Source organism: Misgurnus anguillicaudatus, chromosome 22 (assembly GCF_027580225.2).
Source record: "Misgurnus anguillicaudatus chromosome 22, ASM2758022v2, whole genome shotgun sequence".
NCBI classification, from domain to species: domain Eukaryota; kingdom Metazoa; phylum Chordata; class Actinopteri; order Cypriniformes; family Cobitidae; genus Misgurnus; species Misgurnus anguillicaudatus.
Window position 1 is genome coordinate 46,609,740 of NC_073358.2, and position 25,173 is coordinate 46,634,912.

A 25,173-nucleotide genomic window follows, 5' to 3' on the forward strand; every position below is an offset into this window, starting at 1 on the left:
TTGCACATATAAGATTAAGGCCTGAACTTACTATAACCATTATTTTTAGAAGATTAAAAAAATATTTCTTATAGAATTATTTACTTTTTTAGATTATCATTATCAAAAATTATCATTACCGCAACATGATATTACATTGAATATATTCATTTACAAAATCATGTTTCGGTAATGAGAACTAAAAAGTTGTCTAGGTACTATGACAAACAAAATTTAACTTTTATCTGGAGAAAAAAATAAGAACTGCTTGCCTGGTAGCCATCTTGAGTGTCACAGTCAAGTATGTCTCTTCCAACAATTTTTTTAAAATGTTAGTTCCTTGAGGGCTTAAACAATGATTGAAAATTGTTGCGGAGGAGGAGAAAATTGGTCTTGGACACATTTATATTCCTTATTATTGTCTCTACATTTACCAACGATCACCAAATACCACATGTTTATTTACTGTAAATGTTTATAGTATAACATGCACTGAAGCTTTTTATTTTTTTAGATTTTTTTATTATAAATATTTCCATGTCAAAGAACCCAAATCCAGTCATGGACATGTTGCGGTAATGAAAATCTTCCCCAACAACAAAATTGGTTTGTATGATGTCATTTGAAATCATGTGCAAAATAGTACATGAAGAGATGTTTGTAACTGTATGCTTCTTATTTTGATACTCTTACTTTGCATTTACTTTTTTTATCAAAATGTTTCATGACACCTAATCAGTCTAATTTCGCGAGAATCCCTCATCTGTCTCAGTCGATAAAAGCAATTTTTTACACTACCGCCCAGTAGTCAAGGCCGATATATCGTGTCAATCAAAAGAAAACAGGAAAATGCAATGAATTTATGCTCTGTGTATAGAAAATGTAGGGAATGTAAAAAAATTTGTTTAATCACTGGTTTAATGTTTAATATTAATGGTCATTAACTTTCAGAAAATGTAATCTTCAGAATTAAAGGATTACTCCGCTTTCTTAAAAAAATCCAGATAATTTACTCACCCCCTTGTCATCCTAAATATTGATGTCTTTCTTTGTTCAGTCGAAAAGAAATTACATTTTTTGAGGAAAACATTCCTGGATTTTTCTCAATTTAATAGACTTTATTGGACCTCAACAGTTCACAGTCAATGCAGCTATTTAAAGGGCTATAAACGATCCCAAACGAGGCATAAGGGTCTTATCTAGCAAAACAATCATCATTTTCAGCAAGAAAAATTAAATATTTGCACTTTTAAACCCCAACTTCTCGCCTTGCGGCAGCCTTGTGACACACCAGCATGACCTTACGTATTGCGTGAGCACGTCGAAATCATGCGTTACATATGTGAAACGCACACTTGCGGACCATTTTAAACAATAAATTGCCACAAAGACATTAAGTAGTATCATTCCACATACAACAATATTGGACCGGTCCACTTTCTTTACACTTGTAAACACTTGTGCGGTAGTTTCACATAAGTCATATGCGTGACCTTTCGACGTGCTTACGCATTACGTAAGGTTGCGCTGGCGTGCCACACGGCTGGTGCAAGATGAGAAGTTGTGGTCTAAACGTGCATATTTTGTATTTTTCTTGCTGAAAAATGAGAGAAAGGACGAGATGAAATGAAAAGGGTGTATGGATGGATGTTAGGGGGAAGGGTATGTGTTGATGGGATAAAAAAGAAAGCAATGGAGCAGATGAAGAAGAATGAGGGATGGGGTCTAGTTGGATTATGGCAGCAAAGCTCTATAAAGCTTAAAGGTCACTAAAGTGATCTCTATTCACTGAGCATGAAAAATAACATTATTTTTAAATTACGCTTTATCCTTGCTTATTTATTTTACCACAACTTAGTTTGTTACTAAATATCCTAAATATTGTTCATGACAATTTGTAAATTGTAAAAGGACTGCTGAAATCCTGAAATGAAATATTTTGGTGTTCCTATAAAACATCTCAGTAAAATATTTGTATTATTATCCTTAAAATGAGATGAACTCACCTGAAGCAAAATTGCGTATGGCACTACTGTTACTAATGCTTAATGTGTATTTTGTCTTTTGTCTTGTGTTGTCAGATTTATAAGGAGAATTACAAACTTAAAAATAATTCACAACCAATGTGGACTGGTAATGAAGCGTGTGCGCATTATTTTTAAATAATTTCCAAGAACCGGAGTCAATTATTTTCCTATTTAATAGTTCCAACACACATTGCTCTGGGGGTAATTTTAAGACATTTGACAGGCTAGGTGTGAATTAATCGAAAAATAACGCATACCTGTGGAACATTTCTCAACCAATCAGATTTAAGCATTCAACAGCCCCGTGGCATAAATAATTATATGTGAATTATATTTCGCTGTGATGCAACTACTGGAAAATCTGGAAAGTATTGACCAATATTAAAATTGTCCAAATGAAGTCTTTACCGAAACATTTTACTAATGATAAATAAATCTCGGATATATTTTGTGGCATTAAAAATCTATAATTTTGCTACAAATATACTAGTGCAACTTGTTACAGATTTTGTGGTCCAGGGTCAAAAAACACTCAGCAGAAAACATAAGGTAAAATTTACCTATTCAAAGCACATTCTCTAAAATAAGCATATCTTATAGTCCCGATAAGCAGAATTTTATATAATTTTTAATGGATATGACTGTTCTGCATTACTTTTACAGTAGTTCTTTGCAGATATGTCTGAGTGTCTAATTACACGAAATTGGTAGCAATTTGTGGGTCAATAGTTTGCGACTAAAATTTAGCATCAGTGTTGCCGTATCTGGATGAAAGTGTGTGTTTGTGTGTGAGGGTCAGAGTCTATTTGACCCCTCGCTCGGCTGTCAGATTAGACAAATCCCACAGCTTATCCAGCAGTCAGCCAGCAGTGACCTACCGCATACACGCGACGACACACAATGTCCTGAATACACACACTTAAATAACTGACATTCAAGCTTTCATTTTCACAGTTGTCCCATTCTGCTCCTGAAGGATCACTGGAGGGTTTATCTCCAATTTCAATCAAGCAAACCTTAACTAGCTAGTTGGGGTCTTCAGGATTGAAATTTGGCAGGTGTGTGTTTGATTGAGGTTGGAGCTCATATCTAACATATTGGAGAGACCGGACATTTAAAGATCTATTTAAAACAACACTTTGAAGTTTTTTAAATCTTTAAATAATGTTTCTAAAATTATTATTTATCTAAAATCTGCTACTGCTGCTGCAACCTGAGCATTTACTCAATTTTGTGTTTTTTTTCCTCTTATCGCAGATGGGATATAATCCACAAATGTGTAAGCAGGAAAAAAGCGCATAGATTACAATATTCTCCGATCGGTTTTAGGCCTCATTTATATGTGGAAGTTAATCCATTGCATTTCGCGACATTTTACTTCCTTTGTGGTTTAAGTTTGGTCAGATCAAATTGTTTTGTCAATTGTTTAGTGTAAATGCTGATATCGGAGGCGCCTTTAAAAGCTAATATAAGTGGGTTGTCAAAAAATTGGATACAGACAACAAATCGCAATTGGGCATCAAGGTTTGCAGTGTAAATCAAGCCTTGGTTTCATGGTCGGGTAGGAACACGCAGCCCGCCCATCCCCTGCCTGCAGAAGAGTGTCTGTTACCAGGCACTAGTAATAGACAATTGCACTTTTTAACCACATGGGGGAGCCATAAGTCAATTCTACATGGTAAACTACAAAGTGTTGCTTTAAAGTGGACGTATTTCATTGTTAAAAAACAACGTTATTTTGCGTATTATGGATTATGGTTCAAAAAACATTTTTTTTCCACATACCGTACATTTTTGTAGCTCCAGATTTCCCTCTCTTCCTGAAACACACGAATTTTGTACAAAACTCATCGATTTGAAAAGCGCTGTGTCTCTGATTGGCCAGCTAATCTGTAGGTTGTGATTGGCCTGAATACCTCTGACGTTAGACGGAAATGTGACGCTCCTTACCATGTTTGAAAGATTCCTTCACAATGCAATCCCAGATAGCAATTACATTTGGCCAATCCCAGGGAGTAAACTATTGCCTACAATCTGTGTGTTTGTTGTAGTCCAAGAAAAGAGATTTACATTGGAGACGATAACTCACGTCATTGTTTACTTTGGGGTATGTACCTTTTGCATATCGTTAACTTGCACACCAAAGGAATTGTAAAAATGTGAATCGGACAATAGGTGCTCTTAAAACGCCTGAAAGGATTTTGTTGGCAACAGTAAGATACATAATTACTACATTCAATTACATTTGAATGCTTCTGTTAAATATCGCAGGAAACAGAAAGTGCGTCAGGTAACAAACATCATGCGGCGTCGCTAGAACTGACAAACGGATGACGTCATAGTACCGTGAGAGCGAGTCGACTTCTCCAGATGATTTCGCGTTCGCGGTACTTTGACGTCATCCGCATGTCTGTTCTTGCAGCGCTGCGTGATGTCGTAGCGTTCAGAAAACTCCCAGTCCACAAACTGTAATTATAAAAAAAAAAAAAAAACTAATTACGAACTGTACGACGACGTGAACGCTTTGCTTTACACACTGTAATCTTGTAATTACGGTAATTACGATGTGGCGTGAACGCACCTATAGTACTGAAGCATCAATCGTAGTAAATTGTCTCAGATTATTAATAAAAATATCATAAAGGTTTGATTTCAGTCATTGATTTCAGGACATTTCAAAATTATATTTTCATATGTTCTTTACATTATGTAGGATGATTTTATTTAGAAAAAATGAGAGACTTTAGCTTGGTTTTCAGAGGCAGGGTCACAAATGTTAACACACTGTCATCTGGATTACTTCAATGGTGGATGTGCTTTATATTATTTAATATAAAGCAGTCAGTGATAGCAGATCGTGAACTGTAGTGTGGTGAGTAAAAGTGGGCAGTAAGCCTCCTTCCTTCACAGTCAAACAGGAAATAACACAGTGATGCTGCCACAGGCCTGTGAGCTAACAGATGGAGAGCAGAGAGACTGAATGTGGGCTGTGATCTCATGGGAGCAGAACTGAGGGGGAGAGAGAGGTAGAAATGCTATTGGCAACAAACAAGAGATCCACCCTGTGCACATGTGAACACACAGACCCCGATGAGCTGAGCTGACAGCCATTTACATCACAGGATCTGTGGAAATGTCCAAAATATATGTGTTTTACGTAAGAGAGAGAGAAACAGAGGAGTTGTAATGGGTTATGTGGTCACAGATGCCAGCAACTAGATTTCCTTTCCTGCCCACCCTATTTATAAAGGGTGTTTGTATTCCAATATTTTAAACTTCAGAGGATTTACTCCCTTCCTGGATGTAATGTCTCTATTTTAGGTCAAACAATTAAGAGTTTGAGAATAGTCATCATGTGCACAACGTGCAAGTGTGCGTGTGTGAAGGGAGGAGATTTTTTTACACATAAATAATGTTGACGACTGTAACAGACTAAAACATTTTGGGTGAGGTCTGTTTGTTTTGGTGTTTGTACCCAGTGGGACAGGGTTTCTTATATCAAGGAGTCCCGGTGGGCTAGTTGTCACATGCGTTCTTCCCAAATAAATATTTCTCAGAGTAGGTTAACTTTTAATTCCTGCTTAAGTATATAGTTTTAACTATTTTTGAACATGTGCACCATCATTAGAAAGGCATAAAGATAAAGTTAATTTAACACATGTTGGCTCAGCTTGTATGGGATTAACGGTCATTTTTTGTTATAGTATGACACAAATGTACTTTTATTCTGGCCAACATAAATTTTAATTACAAAATTTGTTCCAATGTGTTAAATGTGAAAAATTTCCCTGACCTGAGATTTATGAAAAATACCCTTAATGTTTAGATTCATATTTACACTGTGTTTATTTCACCTTTCACTCAGCAATTACAAAAATATAACAATATTGAAATTTTGTTTAAAAATATCATTTTTACAATTGTACAAAATTACAAGCATTACCAAATCACCAGAATTATACAATGATTTTAATTTCAGACAGTTTGTGCTTAAACATAACATAAAAATCACCACTAAGTAAGGTTAATCCTGCAGAAATAGTAATGGACGGGTAATTATATTAATAATAACAATATAAATTGTCTAACTAAATTATCAAATGTACAGTTGCACAATAAATAGACATTTTAAAACCGTCCTGTCACCGACAGTGACAATATTATTTACTAACAATCCGCAATGTAGCTACAGTAGTTAGCAAAACCAAGTGAGGTCCACTCTCATTGAACTATAACGCCCTCTCGTGGCTGAAACAAGGAAGATGTGAAATTTTACATTTTTACCAACAGTCAAGAGTCAATGATTTATTGGCATGATTGTTTATTTTTCAATATTGTTGAAGCATTAAAATTACTAGTACAAACATGTCTGTATGTCTAAAACAATAAACAAATATATATAAAAGACAAATCTGTCTTTTTGTATGTCTGTCTAGCAAAACCATGTAATGTCCACTCTCATTGAACTCTAACGCACCCTAGTGGCTGACACAGGAAGTTGATAATTTTTTATTTTTACCTACAGTCAAGAGTCAATAATTTATTGGCATGATTGTTTATTTTAAAATTACTTGTACAAATGTGTCTGTCTAAAAAAAATAAACAAATATATAAAAGACCAATCTGTCTTTCTGTTTCTTTGTCTAATAAAACCAAGTAAGATCCACTCTTGTTAAACTATAACGCCCTCTAGTGGCTGAAACAGGAAAGTTGTGAAATTTTAATTTTTGTCAAGAGTCAATAATTTATTGGCATGATTGTTTATTTTTTAATATTGTTAAAGCATTAAAATTACTTGTACAAATATGTCTGTCTAAAAAATAAACAAATATATAAAAGACAAATCTAACGCCCTCTAGTGGCTGACACACGGAAGTTAAGATTTTTTTATTTTTACCAACAGTCAAGAGTCAATAATTTATTGGCATGATTGTTTTTTATATTGTTAAAGCATTAAAATTATTTGTACTGTCTAAAAATAAACAAATATATAAAAGATCAATCTGTCTTTCTGTTTGTTTGTCTAGTAGAACCAAGTAAGATCCACTCTCGTTAAACTATAACGCCCTCTAGTGGCTGAAACAGGAAAGTTATGAAATTTAAATTTTTATCAACAGTCAAGAGTCAATAATTTCAATAATAAACAAATATATAAAAAACCAATCTGTCTGTCCATCTAGCAAAACAAAGTACGGTCCACTCTCATTGAACTATAGCGCCCTCTTGTGGCTGACACACGGAAGTTGAAAAATATTCATTTCAAATATTCAGTCAAGAGTCAATGATTTATAAGCATGATTGTTTATTTTTCAATATTGCTAAAACATTAAAATTACAAATTACTAGTATAGAAACAGACAGTTTCCAAAAAAATTAAATAAATTAATAAAGGATAAAAAACACATATCTGTCTGTCTGTCTAAAAGCTAAACAAATAAATGACAATCAAATCTGTCTGTATGTCTGTCTATATAAAAGACAAATAAATAAAAGACAAACATATTACAGACAGAAAATTAAAATAAAGTAATAAATAAAAGATAAAAACACGTCTGTCTGTCTGTCTGTCTGTCTGTCTGTCTGTCTGTCTGTCTGTCTGTCTGTCTGTCTGTCTATCTATCTATCTATCTATCTATCTATCTATCTATCTATCTATCTATCTATCTATCTATCATCTAATAAATAAAAAAGACAAACAAATCTCTCTCTTTCTCTGTCTATCTGTATGTTTGTCTGTCTGTCTGTCTATCTAATGAATAAAAAGACAAACAAATCTCTCTCTCTCTCTCTCTCTGTCTTTCTGTCTGTCGCAGAGAAAGACAGACAGGCAGACAGACATGTTTGTTTTTTATTTATTTGTTTGTTTTTGATCTTTAGATTGTCTGTCTGTCTGTCTGTCTGTCTGTCTATCTATCTATCTATCTATCTATCTAAATATAACAAATAAATAAAGACAAACATGTCTCGCTGTCTGTATGTCTGACTATATAAAAGACAAATAAATAAATAAAAGACAAATAAATAAAAGACAAAAAATCTGTCTGTATGTCTGCCCATCCTTCCATATCTAAATACAATCATGACTCAGACAGACAGAGACAAATCTTTGCTGAGTCATGACGGTATTTAAATATGGATGGATGGCCAGATCTTTGCTGTCTATATAAAAGATAAACAAATAAATACAAGACAAATCGGTCAGTTTGTCTGTCTGTCTATTTATTTAAAAGACAAACAAATCTGTCTGTATGTCTATATATCTATCAATATAAAAGACAAACTAATAAATAACAAACAAATCTGTCTATCTGTCTGCCCATCCGTCTATCCATATCTAATAACAGTCATGACTCAACAAAGATTTATTGCTGATTATTGCAAGTTAAAATTACGTTCAGTAGACCATTTAGTAAATAAATAAAAGTGAAGCAAACAAAGGGAAAATATTGTCTGTTTTTTTTCTCTGTCTGTCTCCATACCTGCCTGTCTGCATCTACCAGTCTCTTTCAGCATCTATCGAACTATTTCTAACCTACCCTGAGCATCACACTGCCCACAGGTCCAGCCATGAATCTTCTCCTTAATTCGGTCTCTCCTCTCTGTCTTGCCTGTTTTCATTCCACATTGTGCCAATATCTGCTTCACTGCAGTGGTCTTCATCCCCGTCTGCCTCAAACTGAGAAAAAGCTAAGTCTCAGGTCTTTATAATCCTCTGCCTCAGGTCTGACAAAATGCTGATTAAATGCAATGAGGCCTGCAGTATCTCTCCAGGGGTTTACTGGTGTGATCATGCTAAAGCCCATACTGAGGTGTGGCTCCTGTCCCTGGCCTCGACCCAAGGATGATGCGACAGTCCTGCATTCAAAATACAAACCCCAGCACACCTTTCCATGAAGACCAATACTGATGACTCATCAGAAAAACATGCATGGGACACAGCTTTAATAAAAGCACTAGCTTTCACACAGCTTGTATGTATTTTTTCCCATTAAGCATTACTTATTTGTAGGCGTTTGTGATTGTGTGAAAAACATGTGTATACAGGATGATTACAAACTGCCAAGGCATGGTTTTGGTTTGGAGCCCACACAGGGTTCTGCATCAAGGAGGGTCATTCGAACAAGACCTCAGTCTGCAGACGCTGCAGAGGTACAGGCTGCCATCCGCATTACAACACACACACCCAGACTTAGACACTCCCTCTTACTGCAACATGCTTCAATCCCATGCAGACATGCAAACATGCGGTAACTCTATGCATTAAACAGACAAAACATATGATTGGTTTAGTCACAAATCTGTTGTGATTGACACAATTTTAAAGTATCTGTCTGCTGTTTATATCAAAAAATAGTATGCAATAATGTTAACATTAAGGAAAAGTGTTGTTTTTTTGTTATGCATTTACAAATTAATGTCTTGAGAACAACGTTTTATATATATGTAAATATAATATTATATAATAATATAGCATAAATATTTTTATTTTTGTATTGTATGGTTATATTTAGCTGCTTTGTCATCGATCTATCTATCTATCTATCTATCTATCTATCTATCTATCTATCTATCTATCTATCTATCTATCTATCTATCTATCTATCTATCTATCAAACAAATCTGAAGTATCCATAGTTACTAAATATTATATAAACGTGCCAGTTTTCACATTGTATGACCTTTAATCAATTTCTATATCATCTTATGTCCCATGAAAAAGATAAAGGATGAGTGGTCAGAAAAGCACAGGACAGGGCACGAAGGAGAATGAATGAGCTCTCTCTTGGGACTTTGTCTTTTTGCTCAGGGTTGCAGGTTCCCCCTCTCCACCACCGCCCCTGCGTCAGATGATGCTGATGCTCACCGCGTATAAAAGATGCTTCAGTGACAACCGGACTGGCACTCGCGTTTCACCCCTGTCTCTCTCTCTCTCTATTTCTGTCTTCGTCTGTCTCTCTTTCTTTCCAACATCCACACACTTCACTCACACAGTCCGTGTTGTTTAAAGGAAACATTTCAGCATGAGCTACTCCGGCGACATGTACTCGAGCAGCTCGTACAGGAAGATTTTTGGAGATGCGCCCCGGCGCGTCACCGTGGGCAGCACCAGCAGCCCGTCCCGGGTGACGGTGCATGGGTACCGCTCCGGATCCCAGCATCCACGGACCTACGCCTCTCCACCATCCGTGGTGACATCCTCAAGTTACCGCACGAAACTCGCATCCGGCCGCGGGGGTTTCCAATACACCCCGGAGAACCTGGATCTGACGCAGACCACGGCCATCACCAACGAGTTGAAGATCATCCGCACCAACGAGAAGGAGCAGCTGCAAGGCCTCAACGACCGCTTCGTGACGTTCATCGAGAAGGTGCACAACCTCGAGCAGCACAACAAAGTTTTGGAGGCTGAGGTCGCCCTGCTGCGCCAGCGCCACAACGAGCCGTCGCGTCTGCACGACCTCTACGAGCAGGAGGTCCGCGAGCTGCGCGCTCGCGTCGAGGACTTGACGCACGAGAAGAACCAGATGCACCTGGACTGCGTGCAGATGAACGATGCGCTGGAGCGTCTCAGGGAGAAGCTGGACGAGGAGACCCGGCTCCGGGAGGAGGCCGAGAACAGCCTGAAGGGTTACCGCAAGGACGTGGATGACGCCACCCTGTCCCGTCTCGAGCTGGAGAAGAAAGTCGAGTCCCTGCTGGATGAGATCGCGTTCCTCAGGAAAGTGCACGAGGAGGAGCTGCAGGAACTGCAAGCGTCGATTCAGGCCACGCAGGTACAAAGTTAGATGAGTTGGGTTTCTAGCTCAATGGGTAGAGCTTTGAGTTAGCAGCGCAAAGGTTATGGGTTCGCATCTGCCAAATGCATAAACGTAAATATGTCACCAAATTTGCTTCTTTAATAATAAAGTTTATGTTGTTTTAACGCATGCAAGGTTGGGTAAATATAAACAAACCCAACTGTTATTGGGTTAAATTAACCTAGAAATTTCCATATTTGACTCAACCATGGCTTGAAACAACTCAAAGCTGATATGGATGTAAAGTCATTTTAACATAAGTTAAGAAAAGCAGGTTTAAGTAAAAATTGCGCAGTTTCACTTTTTTTGCAAAAAAATTAGCCTGTTATAAAAATATAATGACAAAGACGAGACTGGCATAATTAATATATAGTCATGCTACGTGTTTAATTAATTATTCACAAGGCAGACGTGCATGTCATGACAGTGCATAGTCATTCTGGGCGGTGCGCGTGAATTTACAGCACTGCAGCCCCAGACGCACGCGCCTGTAATAACTCCGCGAGCAGCACCCGCACTGCGCCACGATAACTCAGTCCAAATCCAAATCAGTGCTTTTAAAACTCCATACCTGACCCACTGGGCTATCTTGCTTGGTCTTTTTACAACAATAATATATCGTGATGTATTTAACCGGACAACAATGTATCAACTTTCGCGAGAAAGAGATATAATAGAGACAGATGAAAGAGATTTGGGATATTTAAAGTACGCGTAACAGTGATCCGGTACCGCAGGATTTTGGGTGTGGCATCGTATCGTCCTTGAAATAGCATCTTGTAAGCCATTCAGCTCAGGATACTTCTAGAAAACATTTTAAAGGACTCTTTAGGGAGCCTGGATAGAAGTGACATCATTTTCAGCAGCAGTCCCACTTTATAAATACTGATAAAATCAATGAATCACTTGTAAAAGTAATTGATAAGTAATTGTTTAACAAGTATTGGATTTTTTCACTGCCCCCACCCACACTAAACCACACTTTAGGGCCCCTTGATAACATTGATATACTTTCAGCTCCTGCAATAAATTATTTTGTGATTTTTGCATCATTTAGAGGATCCCACTACACCCAGACTCTCCAACTCATCAGAAATCTTCCCTCCATATATTTCTTGATAGCACTTCACAAAAACTTTAATTGAAACTTTAATATGATTGCAATAAATGAATTTTCATAGTATGTTAATAGAAATTGTTTAAAGAAGGTTGTGTATCCTAAATTGATGGGAATCACTGAAGTTGATAACTAATGTAAGCTGATGCTCATCACTTATGGTTTACTGTTCTCTGGGTGTTAATGTGGTGGTGGCTGATGAATTGTTGCTGCATCTCCATGCATATACGATCAGGTGGTCCAGGCGAAAAAGCAGCGTCATCTTTCCTCTTAAATTAAACCCCTGAGTCTGTCCTCAGTTCTACAGCCTCAAGGCTCAAAGACATTAAACAGTAATGGCCAACGTTAGTAGTACTTCATATATTAGTTATAAACTGCATTTTCAATAACATTACTATTTAAAGGGGACATTTCATAAGACTTTTTTTAGATGTCAAATAAATCTTTGGTGCCCCTTGAGTATATGTGAAGTTTTAGCTCAAAATATCTAGATCATTTGTTAAATTTGCCACTTTGTAGGTGTGAGCAAAAATGTAAAATCTTTGGGTGTGTCCTTAAAATGCAAATTAGCTGATCTCTGCACTAAATAACAGTGCCGCGGTTGGATAGTGCATATTAAGGGGCGGAATTATCCCCTTGTGACATCACAAGGGGAACCAAATTTCAAAGACCTATTTTTTTCACATACTAACTTGCAGAGATTGGTTTACCAAAACTAAGTTACTGGGTTCACATTTTTTAGGTTGATAGAAGCACTGAGGGACCAAGTATAGCACTTAAACATGGAAAAAGTCAGATTTTCATGATATGGCCCCTTTAATGAATAGCAGTTTATTGACTGTGTACTTACAAAAGTAAGGGGCAGTTTATTATCAGTATATTTAAATAACAAATATGCCACTTGGACATTTAAAATAATAAAATATCTTCTAGGCATTTAAATATGCCAATAAAGTGACACCAAAATATTTTATTCATACACTTCTATTAAGTGTAACTGACAATTTAATAGATGTTAATTATTTATTAAATCAATAGCCTAATTAAAAGACCACAAAATTAAGGTTTGTCCACCAGATCAATACCAGACTGTCTTACACACAAATACTATTTATGGCCACACTCAAATATCATATATAGATTAATCTGAATTGAAACTTCATTCCACTTATCTTATTCATATGGACAAACACTTCTTTATTTTACCATGCATAATAAACAGCACCAGAAAGAAAAGTTACTGCACTTGCATTTGCACAACAATTGCGCATTGAGTAGATCAGCAAATATGAAATATGTTCAAGTATTAAACCGTGTTGCACCTTCACAGGTCTCTGTTGAGATGGACGTCAGTAAACCAGACCTCGCGGTGGCTCTAAAGGACATCCGTGCCCAGTACGAATCTCTGTCCTCTCGGAACCAGTTGCAGGCCGAGGAGTGGTACCGCTCCAAGTTCGTCACCGTGACAGAAGCGGCGGCGCGCAACAATGATGCCCTGAAGCAGACCAAGGATGAGCTGTCCGACTACCGCCGACAGCTCCAGTCCCGCACCCTGGAGATCGAGTCCTTGAAGGCGCACAACGAGTCTTTAGAGAGGCAGCTGGCCGAGATGGAGGACCGCCACAGCAACGAGATAGGCGAGCTGCAGGTGAGTGCTTTTATATGCATGCATTTTATATATAAACAATATAAAACTGGAATTGTACGAACATTTGGTTTGAGTCTATCTTCTTCCTCCAAAACAAGGTTTTTGATTAAATGTGGTGACACGAATTCGCAGGTCAGAGAGTTCATCAGAACTTTGTAGGCAGCTAAATAACGAGCTTGCGTTTCCGGTCTATCGCATACGTATGAACGGAAGTAAATGGAACTAAACGTCTATGTGAACGCCCATAAATTCGTATTATTTCGTACGACCAAATACGTTTTTGGCCCTGTCCCAAATGGCGCACTTCATGTGGACTTTCAGTCTCGTGGCCTTAAATTGCACGTTCTCGCTTAGTCCACGAGTCCGTAGGGTGTCCCATCTGTCATTTTTACGCTTTGAAGTGTGCTCATCAGCGCCTCCTTTGCCCCCTTGATGCGGTCTTCAGCGAAGCCCGCACTGCAGCAGGCTTCGCGCACTTTGCCAACCCAGAAGTCCTTGCGAAAGGGCAATCAGACCAATCAGACGACGGAAGGGAGGAATTCACACTGACGGGCAACTTCTCTACCTATTTCCGGTGTGATGCTCGAGTCTGTCCCAAAATACGACTCCGGTGCACCCACGTGGACTCGCATCAAGGGTCCCTAAAGTCTGGACTACGTGATGTCATCAAAGTGTGGACTCTGAGGAGGACCACAAGTCCGGAGTGTGCCATTTGGGACAGGGCGTTTGTACGATTTGCTTTTGCCCAGCTGTGACGCTGGGGTTAGGGGTGGGGGTTCGTTATTTATTTATTTTTTAAATATATAATAGTGTTTTTGTAAAAATCACTTTGTAAGAATTCATAGCTGGTCAACTCGTCAATCTGTGGAATTAAAAGTCTATGTGACCGACCATAAATTCGTATTATTTCGTACAACCACATTCGTACGTTTTTGTACGATTTGCTTTTGCCCCTGTGACGTTGGGATTAGGGGTGGGGTTTCGTTATTGGTTTTTTATATGTTTATAGTATTTTTGTACAAATCACTTCGTACGAATTCAGCTGCTCAACTCGTCCATCCGTGGAGCTGGAGGATGTATTAAAGAAGTAATACATACAGTGTAGTCTTGTTTAATATCAGTTTGTGTTGCCCAGTCTGATAGTTGCTAAAACTATTTTTGATTAGTTTAACTATTAACTTTGATAAGCATCAAACGCTGCCTAGTTTGCGCATAGTAGGGTAAGCGCATCTTGAGGTAATGACAACAAATCAAATCAATCACATGTTAAAGCACCAGACCAATTGGAATAGGTAGGCTACTATGTCCCCAAAAGTGACCATGTGCAAATGTGACCATATTATTATTATTTTTTGCTAAAAAATGTAATTAAACCTTTGGCACCAAGCCGTGGCACAGTAAGTTATCTGGGGTGGCATGACTCGCGAATTGCTCTTTTTTTATTCTTGTCCACTCATGTTTTTTGCCATACATCACGTTAATTGATTGGTAACATCGAAGTTAAAATTGATCTGAGTCTGAGCAAACGGCGGATCTGCAATACTCTGAGATTAGTGAAAGAGTGCTTCACTGCTATTGGTACTAGTTTAATGACATAAAATTGTATTCATAATGATGTTTTTAGTAAATGCAAAATGCTTTACTGCAGGACACCATTCAGCAGCTGGAATCTGCTTTGCGTAGCACTAAAGGAGAGATGTCTCGCCACCTGCGTGAATACCAAGACCTGCTGAATGTCAAGATGGCACTGGACATTGAGATCGCAGCCTACAGGTCAGAATCATTTTTATTTCACAATTATTTAGTTGGAGACAGGCTTGAGTTTAACCAGATTCTTTTTGGTTTTTCCTCACAGGAAGCTACTTGAGGGTGAAGAATGTCGTCTAAGCACTGTGGGCGGAGCCATGATGCAGTCCGCCTTCTCTTATCCGTCCAGCCGCACTTACGTCATGAGCACCTACAGGAAGGGCGGAGCAAAACCTGCAGAAGAAGAGGAGGAGGAAGGAGAGGAGGAAGAGGCAGAGGAAGAAGCAGGAGAGGAAGCAGAGGAGGAAGCAGATGAACAGGAAGGAGGTGAAGAAGAAGAAGAGGAGGAGGAGCAGGAGGAAGAGAAAGAAAAGGAGGATAAAAAGAAAGAGAAAGAAGAAAAGAAAGATCAGAAGGAGCCAAAGGAAACTGAGAAGAAGAAAGAAAAAGAAGCAGAGAAGAAGAGTGAAAGCAAGAGTGACAGCAATAAGGGAGATAGTAAGGGGGAGAAGGGGGACGATAAAGGCGAAAAGTCCGCTCCTGCCAAGAGCAAGTAAAGCTGTGTACTCCGTTCACTTCATGCACTTAAGTCACACATTCGTCTGTTTCATCTTGACCTCTCTGTCCTTTTGCCACAAACACGCACGCACACACTTATGAACACATTATCACCAAACAAACATCCCTTCATTCTCACTTTCATTTCACTTGATGCTGATGATTGCAGTTGCTATGGCGTCATGCTGAGCATCACCAGACAGCGGTAGACAGTCTACTCTGCAGGAAAGCAATTGGTCAGTAAGGACGGTACAAAAATAAATGACGACAGCCTGTCTTAAAAAATAAAACAAAGTTCATTCTATACAATTTCCTTGTGTTCATGTGCCATTATTATCTTTAGTGCAGGAGAACACAAAGAAAAGTGATGCCAAATGCGCAGGTATCAAGTACAAAACGGACCAAGTTAGCTGGTTCCAATCTCTTGGTGCTATTTGATTCAAACAAAAGTGAGTTTGGAATTTGAAAGAAGTAAATATCACAATACTGTATAGCTTCACGTAAGCCCTGAATGTACGTCACTAGCCAAGCACAGGGACACTTATGTCTCCTATTTTTCCAGTGAGCATGTTAGCGCATCTCAGTGCTGTTCATTGAGTCACGTGTAAGGGAAAGACGACTGCACTGTCCAACCCTATAAAAACACACCATAACCAGCTTATCAAGGTCTTGGGGGTTACTTGAAATTTACAAGCAGGTGTGTTCGATTAGAGTTGGAGCCAAACTATGAAACGCTTTAACGCTTCGCATGATGTCATGTTACAGTTTCCGACTGTCCATCTATCCTCTATCCATTTTAAAGTTCATCTATTTGTTGTTCCCGTTTTCCTGAATTGCACAGCACGGCAAACTTCGCGGCGTGAGGTCACCAATTTATTTTTGGTTTAGCTTTGGGAGAGGGGAGCGCATTGTGCTTCAGTATAGTGTGGAATCAAACTTTGGCGATTAAGCATTTAGAAAGTCTGACGCTTTAGAGACACTTGCTGCTAATAATCCCTCTTTCCCCTCCAAAGACCTCCTCTTGATTGATTTATTCATGACGGGGCCCCTCTTCATGTTTGCCAACTTCTCTTTGTATATGTCTTGTCCTATATTTAGATTAGAAAGCCTCTGTACATTCAGTGTTTTGGGTCTTTCTTGAGTTTATTTGTATACGTGTACGTGTGTGTTTGTCTGCAAATGCTAATTTTGGCTGCGAGCAGCTGGTAGTGACGGGTCAGGCTCTCTTCCTTTGCTGCAGGTGACAGGCAGGCCATAGATAGGACAGAAGGGTCACAGAAAATCACACCTACAGCTAAAGCGAAGGGCTGTTAGCGCCACAATATAGCCCTTCAAAAAGCAACACGCATGACACGAGAATCCATGCAAACTGCTGAATAACCGCCAATGACCTTACACAATGCAGGCCTGCTATACTGAATAATGATAGGTGGCAAAGTAGCATTTTACGAATACTATTTATTGAAAGCTGTGAAAAAAACATTTGGATTGACACCCGAAATGCTTCTAAAATGTGATAATAAACAATCCTAATAAACCAACAACAATCAGCGCTTCATAAATACTTACCTTACTAATATCATGTATACCTTATAAACATGTAAAATTAGCTAGAGGAATTAGAAAGTATTAGGATTTTTTTGCATGAATGGATTAGTCAGATTACAAAGAAATACCATTATGATTTGACCATTTTAAAATAATGCTCCCCTTATTGAAGTCTGGGCACATGATGATATCCAGGTCCAGTAGCTTTGCAATATTCATGTAGTGTTTAGTAATCTTAAGTGTTTTTGTTAAGTGTTTCTGTCATGAATTGTTTTTAACTCATCTAAAACCTTTTGATTTGGCCATATGGCACTTTAAACCCAATTTTGATGTGAAACCACTATTACTGACTTAATCTTCTGTCTCCAAACCTAAAATGATTGTCATACTTCATTATCACATTATTTTAATTAACTAAATTACTTAAGTCAATATATGGCAACATATGTGTTGTTTGTTAAAGGGATAGTTCATCTAAAAATATAAATTCTGTCATCATTTGCTCACCCTCATGTTGTTACAAACCTGAATAATTTTTTTGCTGAATACAAAGGAAGATATTTGTAATGAAGCAGGAAACAGAAGCACCATTGACTTACATAATATTACTATGGAAGTCAATGGTGCTCAAAAACGGTTTGTTTACAAACATTGCTCAAAATATCTTTCTTTTGTGTTCAGCAGAACACAGAAATTGAAGGAGTGGTCCGCTTTGGAGATGGGGTCCATTGACTTTGTATAGTAGGAAAATAATACTATGGTGGGTCGGTGGGCCCCGTCTTTGAAGTGGACTACTCCTTTAATATAGGTTTGTAACAACACGAGGGTGAGTAAATGAAGAATTTTTATTTTGGGGTGAACTATCCCTTTAAATAAGACACTGGACTCTCATTAAACCCTAATTAGTTATCTAGCTATACATAAAAACTTTTTTGAAAATGTAAAAATGCTTAAAGTGACTAACAATAGACTGTATTGAGAGTGACATTAACAGTCAGTTTGCTACTAAATGTGAAGATTTTAAGGTATTTTGGAAAGGTAACATGTTGGCCTCAGACTTGATGTGAACTTATCCAATATAGCAATATGGAAAGAGAGTGAAATTTAAAATAAATGTGACAAACAGATGTAATAATGCAGCAGTCATCCATAATTTGTTCTGTTGGTTCCAAAGCATGAAATGAATGAATCAAGAGGAGTTTGCATGGCTTGTTTCACTTGAAGCTTGACAATATGAGGGGTGGGATAGATTTGCTTGATGTGTGTAAAAATGTACGTATTTGCCTTAATCGTGACTGCTTAAAAGAGTTCTCACATTTTCTGCGTCTCTCTTCACTGATGGTTCAAGAGTGCTAACATTTTATCTGTGTAGCTGATATTATCCTAAAGCCAAATAAAGACATTTATCAACCAAACGTATCACACTGTGAGATCTTTGTTTCCTTGCAATGCACACCATTCACAGGCTATGCAGAATCTTATGTTGTTCGTCTAAGTTAATCTCAATTGCTATATGTCACATATAAACTCTTTCACAAATGCAAAAGACTTCAAAATGTATGACCAGATACATAAAAAACAAAACAAAATATTTCTATGTGATATTTTAACAAGCCTGGACGCTTTTAAGATTGACATAAAATAAATAAATAAAATGATCTTATTGAATTTAAAAAATGCAGAACCAGGCCATTTTGTTACACTCATTACATGTTTAATGCAAACATCATCAGAGTTTCAATATGTTTACTTGCTAAAAAGAAAACCTTGGCTTCACTGAAATTTATAGTTTCATTACTGCATGTCCTGAAGTGTTAAAGCAGATATCAAACATTAATATTGGTGGTAGCACATCTCCCCTTTTTGGCAAAGTAAATCCAGAGCAAGTTCAAAATGAAGCCATAACCAGGAATCAATCACATCTGCTTCCTCCTAAATAATCACTTATGCACACATTAGACCAAATATGATCAGCTTATCCTTGTTAAAAATCTGCTGAAATATTTATCTTACTTTGAGCAGTACTTTCCCTCTGATTACAAAAACATGAAGAGTGATTATTATCTTATCATTATGCTTTTAAATGCAAAGTAATGAAAAATAAATATGTTTTTAAAGCTAAAGTAATCCTAACACAAACCACTGTATGTGCAGAACACAGCGGTGCACAACATGATTAAAATCTCTTAACATCAGAGGTATTGACTATTTTTATCTTTTATAATTTATTTTTAATAAGACACTTGCAATATGAAATATCTAATAAGAATATTTTCCATAGAGAAAAGACGTCTAGCCAATGATACTTACAATACTACCCTACCCTCTTGCTTATCTTGTTAAATATTTCAAAGCATGTTTGTTTTTGGAAAGCCATCTGACCACAATAATAGTTTTCATAGCATATTTGTCCTTTCTTTTCTTCTGTAATAAAGCCACATCAAAAATTACATAGCTTGACATTATAAAAATTGCTTTTGTTTGAAAAGAAGATTAAGAGTGCATAGCTGTAGCTCTGGACATAAAAATTTATCAAATCATTTTATAATGAAAATTATACATCTTGACAACTTCAAACATATTAGGCTGCCTCTAGACTCTCTCTCTCTCTCTCACCACCTCTCTCTCAGCTATATATAGGCTTCTGCATTGCAGATGTATCCTTATCCAAATCCTGCATTTCAGAGCTCTAATAATTCCCACATAAAAACTGTGTGAACTAGCACACTTTCGTGCATACACACACCTACATACATTGACTGCATAACCACTACAGCATGACACAGAAGAACAGTGAACAATAACAAACACACAAATACCTATGTGGCGTGCTCAGAACCACCAGACAAACCACAGTGAGGGCCAAGGTGCACCGGGTTACTGCTGCTTTCTATATTGCTAATCAGTCCTAAAACTGTCCGGTTGTGACCATAATCTTTCATAAATATATTTTCATGTTTGTGATGCTAATAATTACTGAAGTAAGAGGAGAAATGGATAAATCAAATAAAAAAATTAAGAGCTTGGATATCCACCAGTTCTATGAATATTTAAATAAATATTATTTAAGTTATACCACAATTATTATTTATCTAACTAACACAGTTTCAATGTTCCTTTATACAAAATATGGATATATGAATTTTAGGAAAGGGTTCTTTGGTGAAGGTTCATCATATTTGGGGGTCCCTGCTATCATAAATTTGAAAACTCCTAACATAAGGCATTCAACAGATTATAAAAAGGTAAGAAAGAAATTAGTCTTTTAAGAAGCTTTGACATGAAATGTTCTTTGGGGAACCAAAATAGTACGTCTATGGCATCACCACAAATAACCTATTTTGGCACCTTTATTTTGTGTATAGTACATATTAAGTCCAGAACAGAAAAGTTTTTACAGGCCCACAAGCAGGTTCTGACTTTTATTATCAGATTATGGAGCATCAAAATTTGATTTTAAACAATAATTTAATTATATTTGAATCTTTGTCATGGTCTTACTCAGTCAATAGATATCAAGGTTATAATTTCACAGAATGTTTTTTACATTATGTAGGATGAATTTATGTAGTAATGTATATCACAAAGAAATTACTTTAGCTTTCCATAGACATTGTTCTGTTTATCTGTGAATGGGAATTCTACCACTTTTACTGTTTCATAATGCACTTTGGGGTGGCAAAGTGATTTAAGACCTGCTCCATCTTAACTAATACCAATAAGGATCACTGTGATTTTGTCAACAAGATGTTTTGGGGAAAAACTATGCTAAAGCTAACCCTAAATGTAATTATAAAAATGTATTGGCTGACGGAATCAAAATTATCATATTTGTTGAAATTGAGCTTCTATACATCTGCTCATAACTGGAAATACTTAGATTTTTAGATATTTTAATGCTTGTTTGTTTTATTTTAAGTCATGAGGGCCCCCTAGTGGGCCCTGGCCCTCTGGTTAAGAAACTGCCCTAAATGCAATGCACTTCTGTACTTTAAAACCTTGTCAGAATAAAACAAACATTTTAAACTAATGTTAGAAAACGTCACCATAGTCTTTTCTGACCAAGTAGTGTTAAACTTTTGAATCACCTATGCAGCTATTGATCGGTTTTCGTGCAGTGGATTTATTTAGACTCACACTGTCAACCAGATCTCATCTTACCTTATCATCAAAAAGCTTGTTAATTGGTGTCACTTTTCTCATCACGACATCTGCTGTTCGTTTAACATTTAAAAACTACAATCAAACGCATAGTTTTCACTCCTAATTATTCTGACTGGATTAGCAGCATGCGCGCACACGTAAACGCAAATTAAAAACGCGCCAAACTGTTACTTTGCTGAAACTGCGTTCAGTTAGACCAAAAAACTATATTACTCAGCAAACGAATGGTTTATCATGATTGTTTGGTAACCATTTATATAACTATTTATATTATAAATGACTCTTTATATTAACTATTTAAATGTTTACGTGTTGCCTAAAAGGCTAATTACATTCATACATTCTTAAAATGTCACTCTACACAAAGCCAAATCGACAAATTTTATTACCACAAAGAAACATATTTTGTGCCTTTATCATTTTATACAGTACGGTGGGATATCTCTTAATTTTCACAATATTTACACAATTTAAAGGTTGACTCCATTTGTTAAATCTCTTTAATCTATTAAATACATTTGGACATGTTTAAAATTTTGGTTAACAGGGTTGGGAAAAAACTGCAACCTTACAATAATAAATGGCACAAATATTATTTAGCTGACTAATTCACATTTTATTTAAAAAAAAAAAAGAGAGAGAAGACACAAACAATAAAATGAGAACAAGCTAATCTTGTTTTGTATAAAATGTTTTATTTCCATTTCAGTATAAAACAGCTTCATAGCTCTGGCCAATTTAAGAAACAACTCCACAGTCACGGCAGGAAATTTCAGACACTTCCTGCTTGTCTCTCTCTAAAATACCTGACATTTGGGTTGAGGGGATTTATTTGCCATTCTAGTTTTGGCGATATAACATTAACACAAAACTAACAAATCACTCATGGTTAGCTAGTATAACATTAATATTAACTTAAAAAAAATGAGAATGGATGAATGGATGAACACAAGCCGATCTGGTCACGCTTTCCAAATGCAAGTCCTTGAGTCCATGTCCCCATAGTCACTCCGATGGGAACTACACAGTCTTCTGCTGACCCTTCTTACCGATCAGAGACTTATGGATGTGAGGAATCACACCTGCAAGACGACAACAAACCTGTGCTTAACACATAGACTATATAGTAATAAGTAATATATATCATAATAAGATCTAAAACTCCAACACACCACCACCAGCAATGGTTGCCTTGATGAGGGAGTCCAACTCCTCGTCTCCACGAATGGCCAACTGTAAATGACGAGGAGTGATACGCTTCACCTTTAGATCTTTTGAGGCATTTCCTGCCAACTCCAAAACCTAGAAAACCCAATATAATCACATTGGTTTCATCGCTTCTGGCGTATTTGTGGTTACATTCACAGCAAGGATCCTGACAGGTGAGGAAAATGTAAAAACGTACTTCAGCTGTGAGATATTCAAGGATGGCTGCGCTGTAGACGGCTGCTGTCGCACCCACACGACCATGGCTTGTAGTGCGGGTCTTCAAGTGCCTGTGGATACGACCCACCGGGAACTAAAAACAGCCAGAGATATTTTTATACTTTCCCAATGTATGCACCAGATCAAAAAACAAATGAAACAAAATGTATTAATAGTTTAGAAAAAGAAGCTCTGTTAAATATTATCTGAAGCATGTGCAGAAAACCAGTTTTATGAGTCTGATGCCAAAACACAGTCGGTAATAACGGGGAACCAACAAATTCTTCTCCACCCATTTTACTCAAGTACACCTAACAAATGGATATTTGGGAAATTTAACCATTTCAAAACAGCACTTCCAGTGAAGTAAGATATAAGATACCAAAACTTACCTGAAGTCCAGCCCTTTGGGAGCGAGACACTGCTTTTGCCTTAGCCTTGCCACTATCCTTACCTGCCTTACCTCCTGCCTGTAAGACAATACATAAACTCAGACTGTATACATGTAAACAGACATATGGAAAGCAACAAGTAACTGTTTTGCATCAATGGCAGCATACATTTATGATGAAATATTTAGTTACACTTTAAATCCACAGAGACATTTGCAATAAATAAAAAATAATATTTACATCACAATATAAATGTATTGTCGGTAAGAAAAATTTTCAACAATTTCTAAATGTGCAACTCATTAACACAGTTAATAGATTATTCATATGCAAACTAACTATAACAAGTCTACAAAGCTCTATGAATGAGATAGAATAAATTAGGAGATTTATAGTAAATCTTGCCACCATTTTTTATGTATAAACATTTTCTATCAACTTGACGCAAAACCACCTAACGTCTAATTAATGGTCAACGGATCAATTAAAAGTCTGGAAGTAAAGCCCTCCAAAACCCCCTGCCCCGATCACGTGATCACTAGACCACTGGCCAAATATTCACAACAAATCCACACATCTTTGTGTAAAAAAAATGCAATTGCGAAATAAACAGACAACAATGAACATAATACAATTCGCAAAACAGTGTGATCTATAAACAAAAAGAAAATGAATGAACTTCAAATGAACCGATCAGCGCGAGCTCCATACTGCGGCTTCCACGTACGGTTTAGCCAGCTTAGCTAACCTGCTAGCATATTTTTTACAATCATTGCAACAAATACAAACAAACGTTTTATAAAATATCAGAGAGTTAGATGAATATCACAACTCTGCTAAAGGGGAAACGGCTGGCGTCGTGGTTCATGAAATAGTAACTAAACAAACACGCGGTGGTTAGCAGCGCTAAATCCAGCCAATGTTAGCTCTGAGCTACCAATGAAATTAAGAGACGAAAAATGAACCACGCAACAAACGGACCGGACCGTTGACTCACATTAAAGAGTTATAAGAAAAATTTTAAGGATATAACTTACCATTTCAGCAACGTATTATTTTTGAATGAGGTCTAAGGAGGTCCAGCTAAAATCTATATCGCCACTTGACTCGGAGGAACAATAAACCCCCTTTAGCAGGGAAAGATCGGGGCATACCAAGCGACAGAATTAACCAATCAGAATGGTCGTTGTTGGATCGATTTTTACATGGACCAATAGGATATCGGTTTGCAGTTTCTTCTCCCATCCCCCATCAATGAGTGATGTTTGGACGTATAACACGTAGGCGGGACTTCACATTTACAACTACTAAAATTTCTTGATTTACAGAAAAGTGGAAATTAAATAATAAACTTTCATTGTAATTAGCAAGACTTCAAAAATATATATATATATATATATATATATATATATTAATGCAAAATCATAAGGGTTGGATTTGTTTTCATCGATAAATGAAAGATAATGTCATATATAAATCATACACTATTTTAAAAAGTATAACTATTTTTATTATTCCTGTTTAAAATTACGTTTAATGCTTATGTTTCATAGTTAAGAATATAATACAGTTCCCATCAGAATTGTCACATAATGCAAATCTCAACCGAAAGGTATAAACAGCAAAATGCTTAAAAATGTCAAATAATCTTTCATCACAAAAGATGGTGTAGCACATTTACTTCATGCAGCTGGCTGGATTTTTTTTCCTATCATAGTAATTGTAACAGTAAAGTTCAAATGCATATTCTTGTAGTTTATTGAGGGCATAA

The 25,173-nt window shown here is 36.9% G+C and overlaps 2 protein-coding genes across 2 annotated transcripts; one reads left to right on the forward strand and one right to left on the reverse strand.

Moving 5' to 3' along the window:
• The first annotated feature begins 9,895 nt into the window (after positions 1 to 9,895).
• neff1 (neuronal intermediate filament family member 1) lies at positions 9,896 to 18,840 on the forward strand. The gene is made up of 4 exons (XM_055198496.2): positions 9,896 to 10,780; positions 13,252 to 13,569; positions 15,218 to 15,342; positions 15,425 to 18,840. The coding sequence occupies exons 1-4, from the start codon at positions 10,028 to 10,030 to the stop codon at positions 15,870 to 15,872; spliced, it is 1,644 nt and encodes a 547-aa protein (XP_055054471.1). The 5' UTR covers positions 9,896 to 10,027; the 3' UTR covers positions 15,873 to 18,840.
• A 3,420-nt stretch (positions 18,841 to 22,260) lies between these two features.
• h2az2a (H2A.Z variant histone 2a) lies at positions 22,261 to 24,599 on the reverse strand. The gene is made up of 5 exons (XM_055198502.2): positions 24,440 to 24,599; positions 23,403 to 23,480; positions 22,991 to 23,104; positions 22,758 to 22,887; positions 22,261 to 22,667 (listed from the first exon to the last, which is right to left on the reverse strand). The coding sequence occupies exons 1-5, from the start codon at positions 24,440 to 24,442 to the stop codon at positions 22,606 to 22,608; spliced, it is 387 nt and encodes a 128-aa protein (XP_055054477.1). The 5' UTR covers positions 24,443 to 24,599; the 3' UTR covers positions 22,261 to 22,605.
• Positions 24,600 to 25,173: the final 574 nt, after the last annotated feature.

Excerpts from the sequence above, each read along its gene's own strand:
- neff1 (XM_055198496.2), top strand. The coding sequence starts at position 10,028 with ATGAGCTACTCCGGCGACATGTACTCGAGCAGCTCGTACAGGAAGATT. Across the intron at positions 13,570-15,217 it reads ACGAGATAGGCGAGCTGCAG|GACACCATTCAGCAGCTGGA; the intron begins GTGAGTGCTTTT and ends GCTTTACTGCAG. Across the intron at positions 15,343-15,424 it reads ATTGAGATCGCAGCCTACAG|GAAGCTACTTGAGGGTGAAG; the intron begins GTCAGAATCATT and ends TTTTCCTCACAG.
- h2az2a (XM_055198502.2), bottom strand. Across the intron at positions 23,105-23,402 it reads CCCAAAGGGCTGGACTTCAG|TTCCCGGTGGGTCGTATCCA; the intron begins GTAAGTTTTGGT and ends GGCTGTTTTTAG. Across the intron at positions 22,888-22,990 it reads TTGAATATCTCACAGCTGAA|GTTTTGGAGTTGGCAGGAAA; the intron begins GTACGTTTTTAC and ends TGGGTTTTCTAG.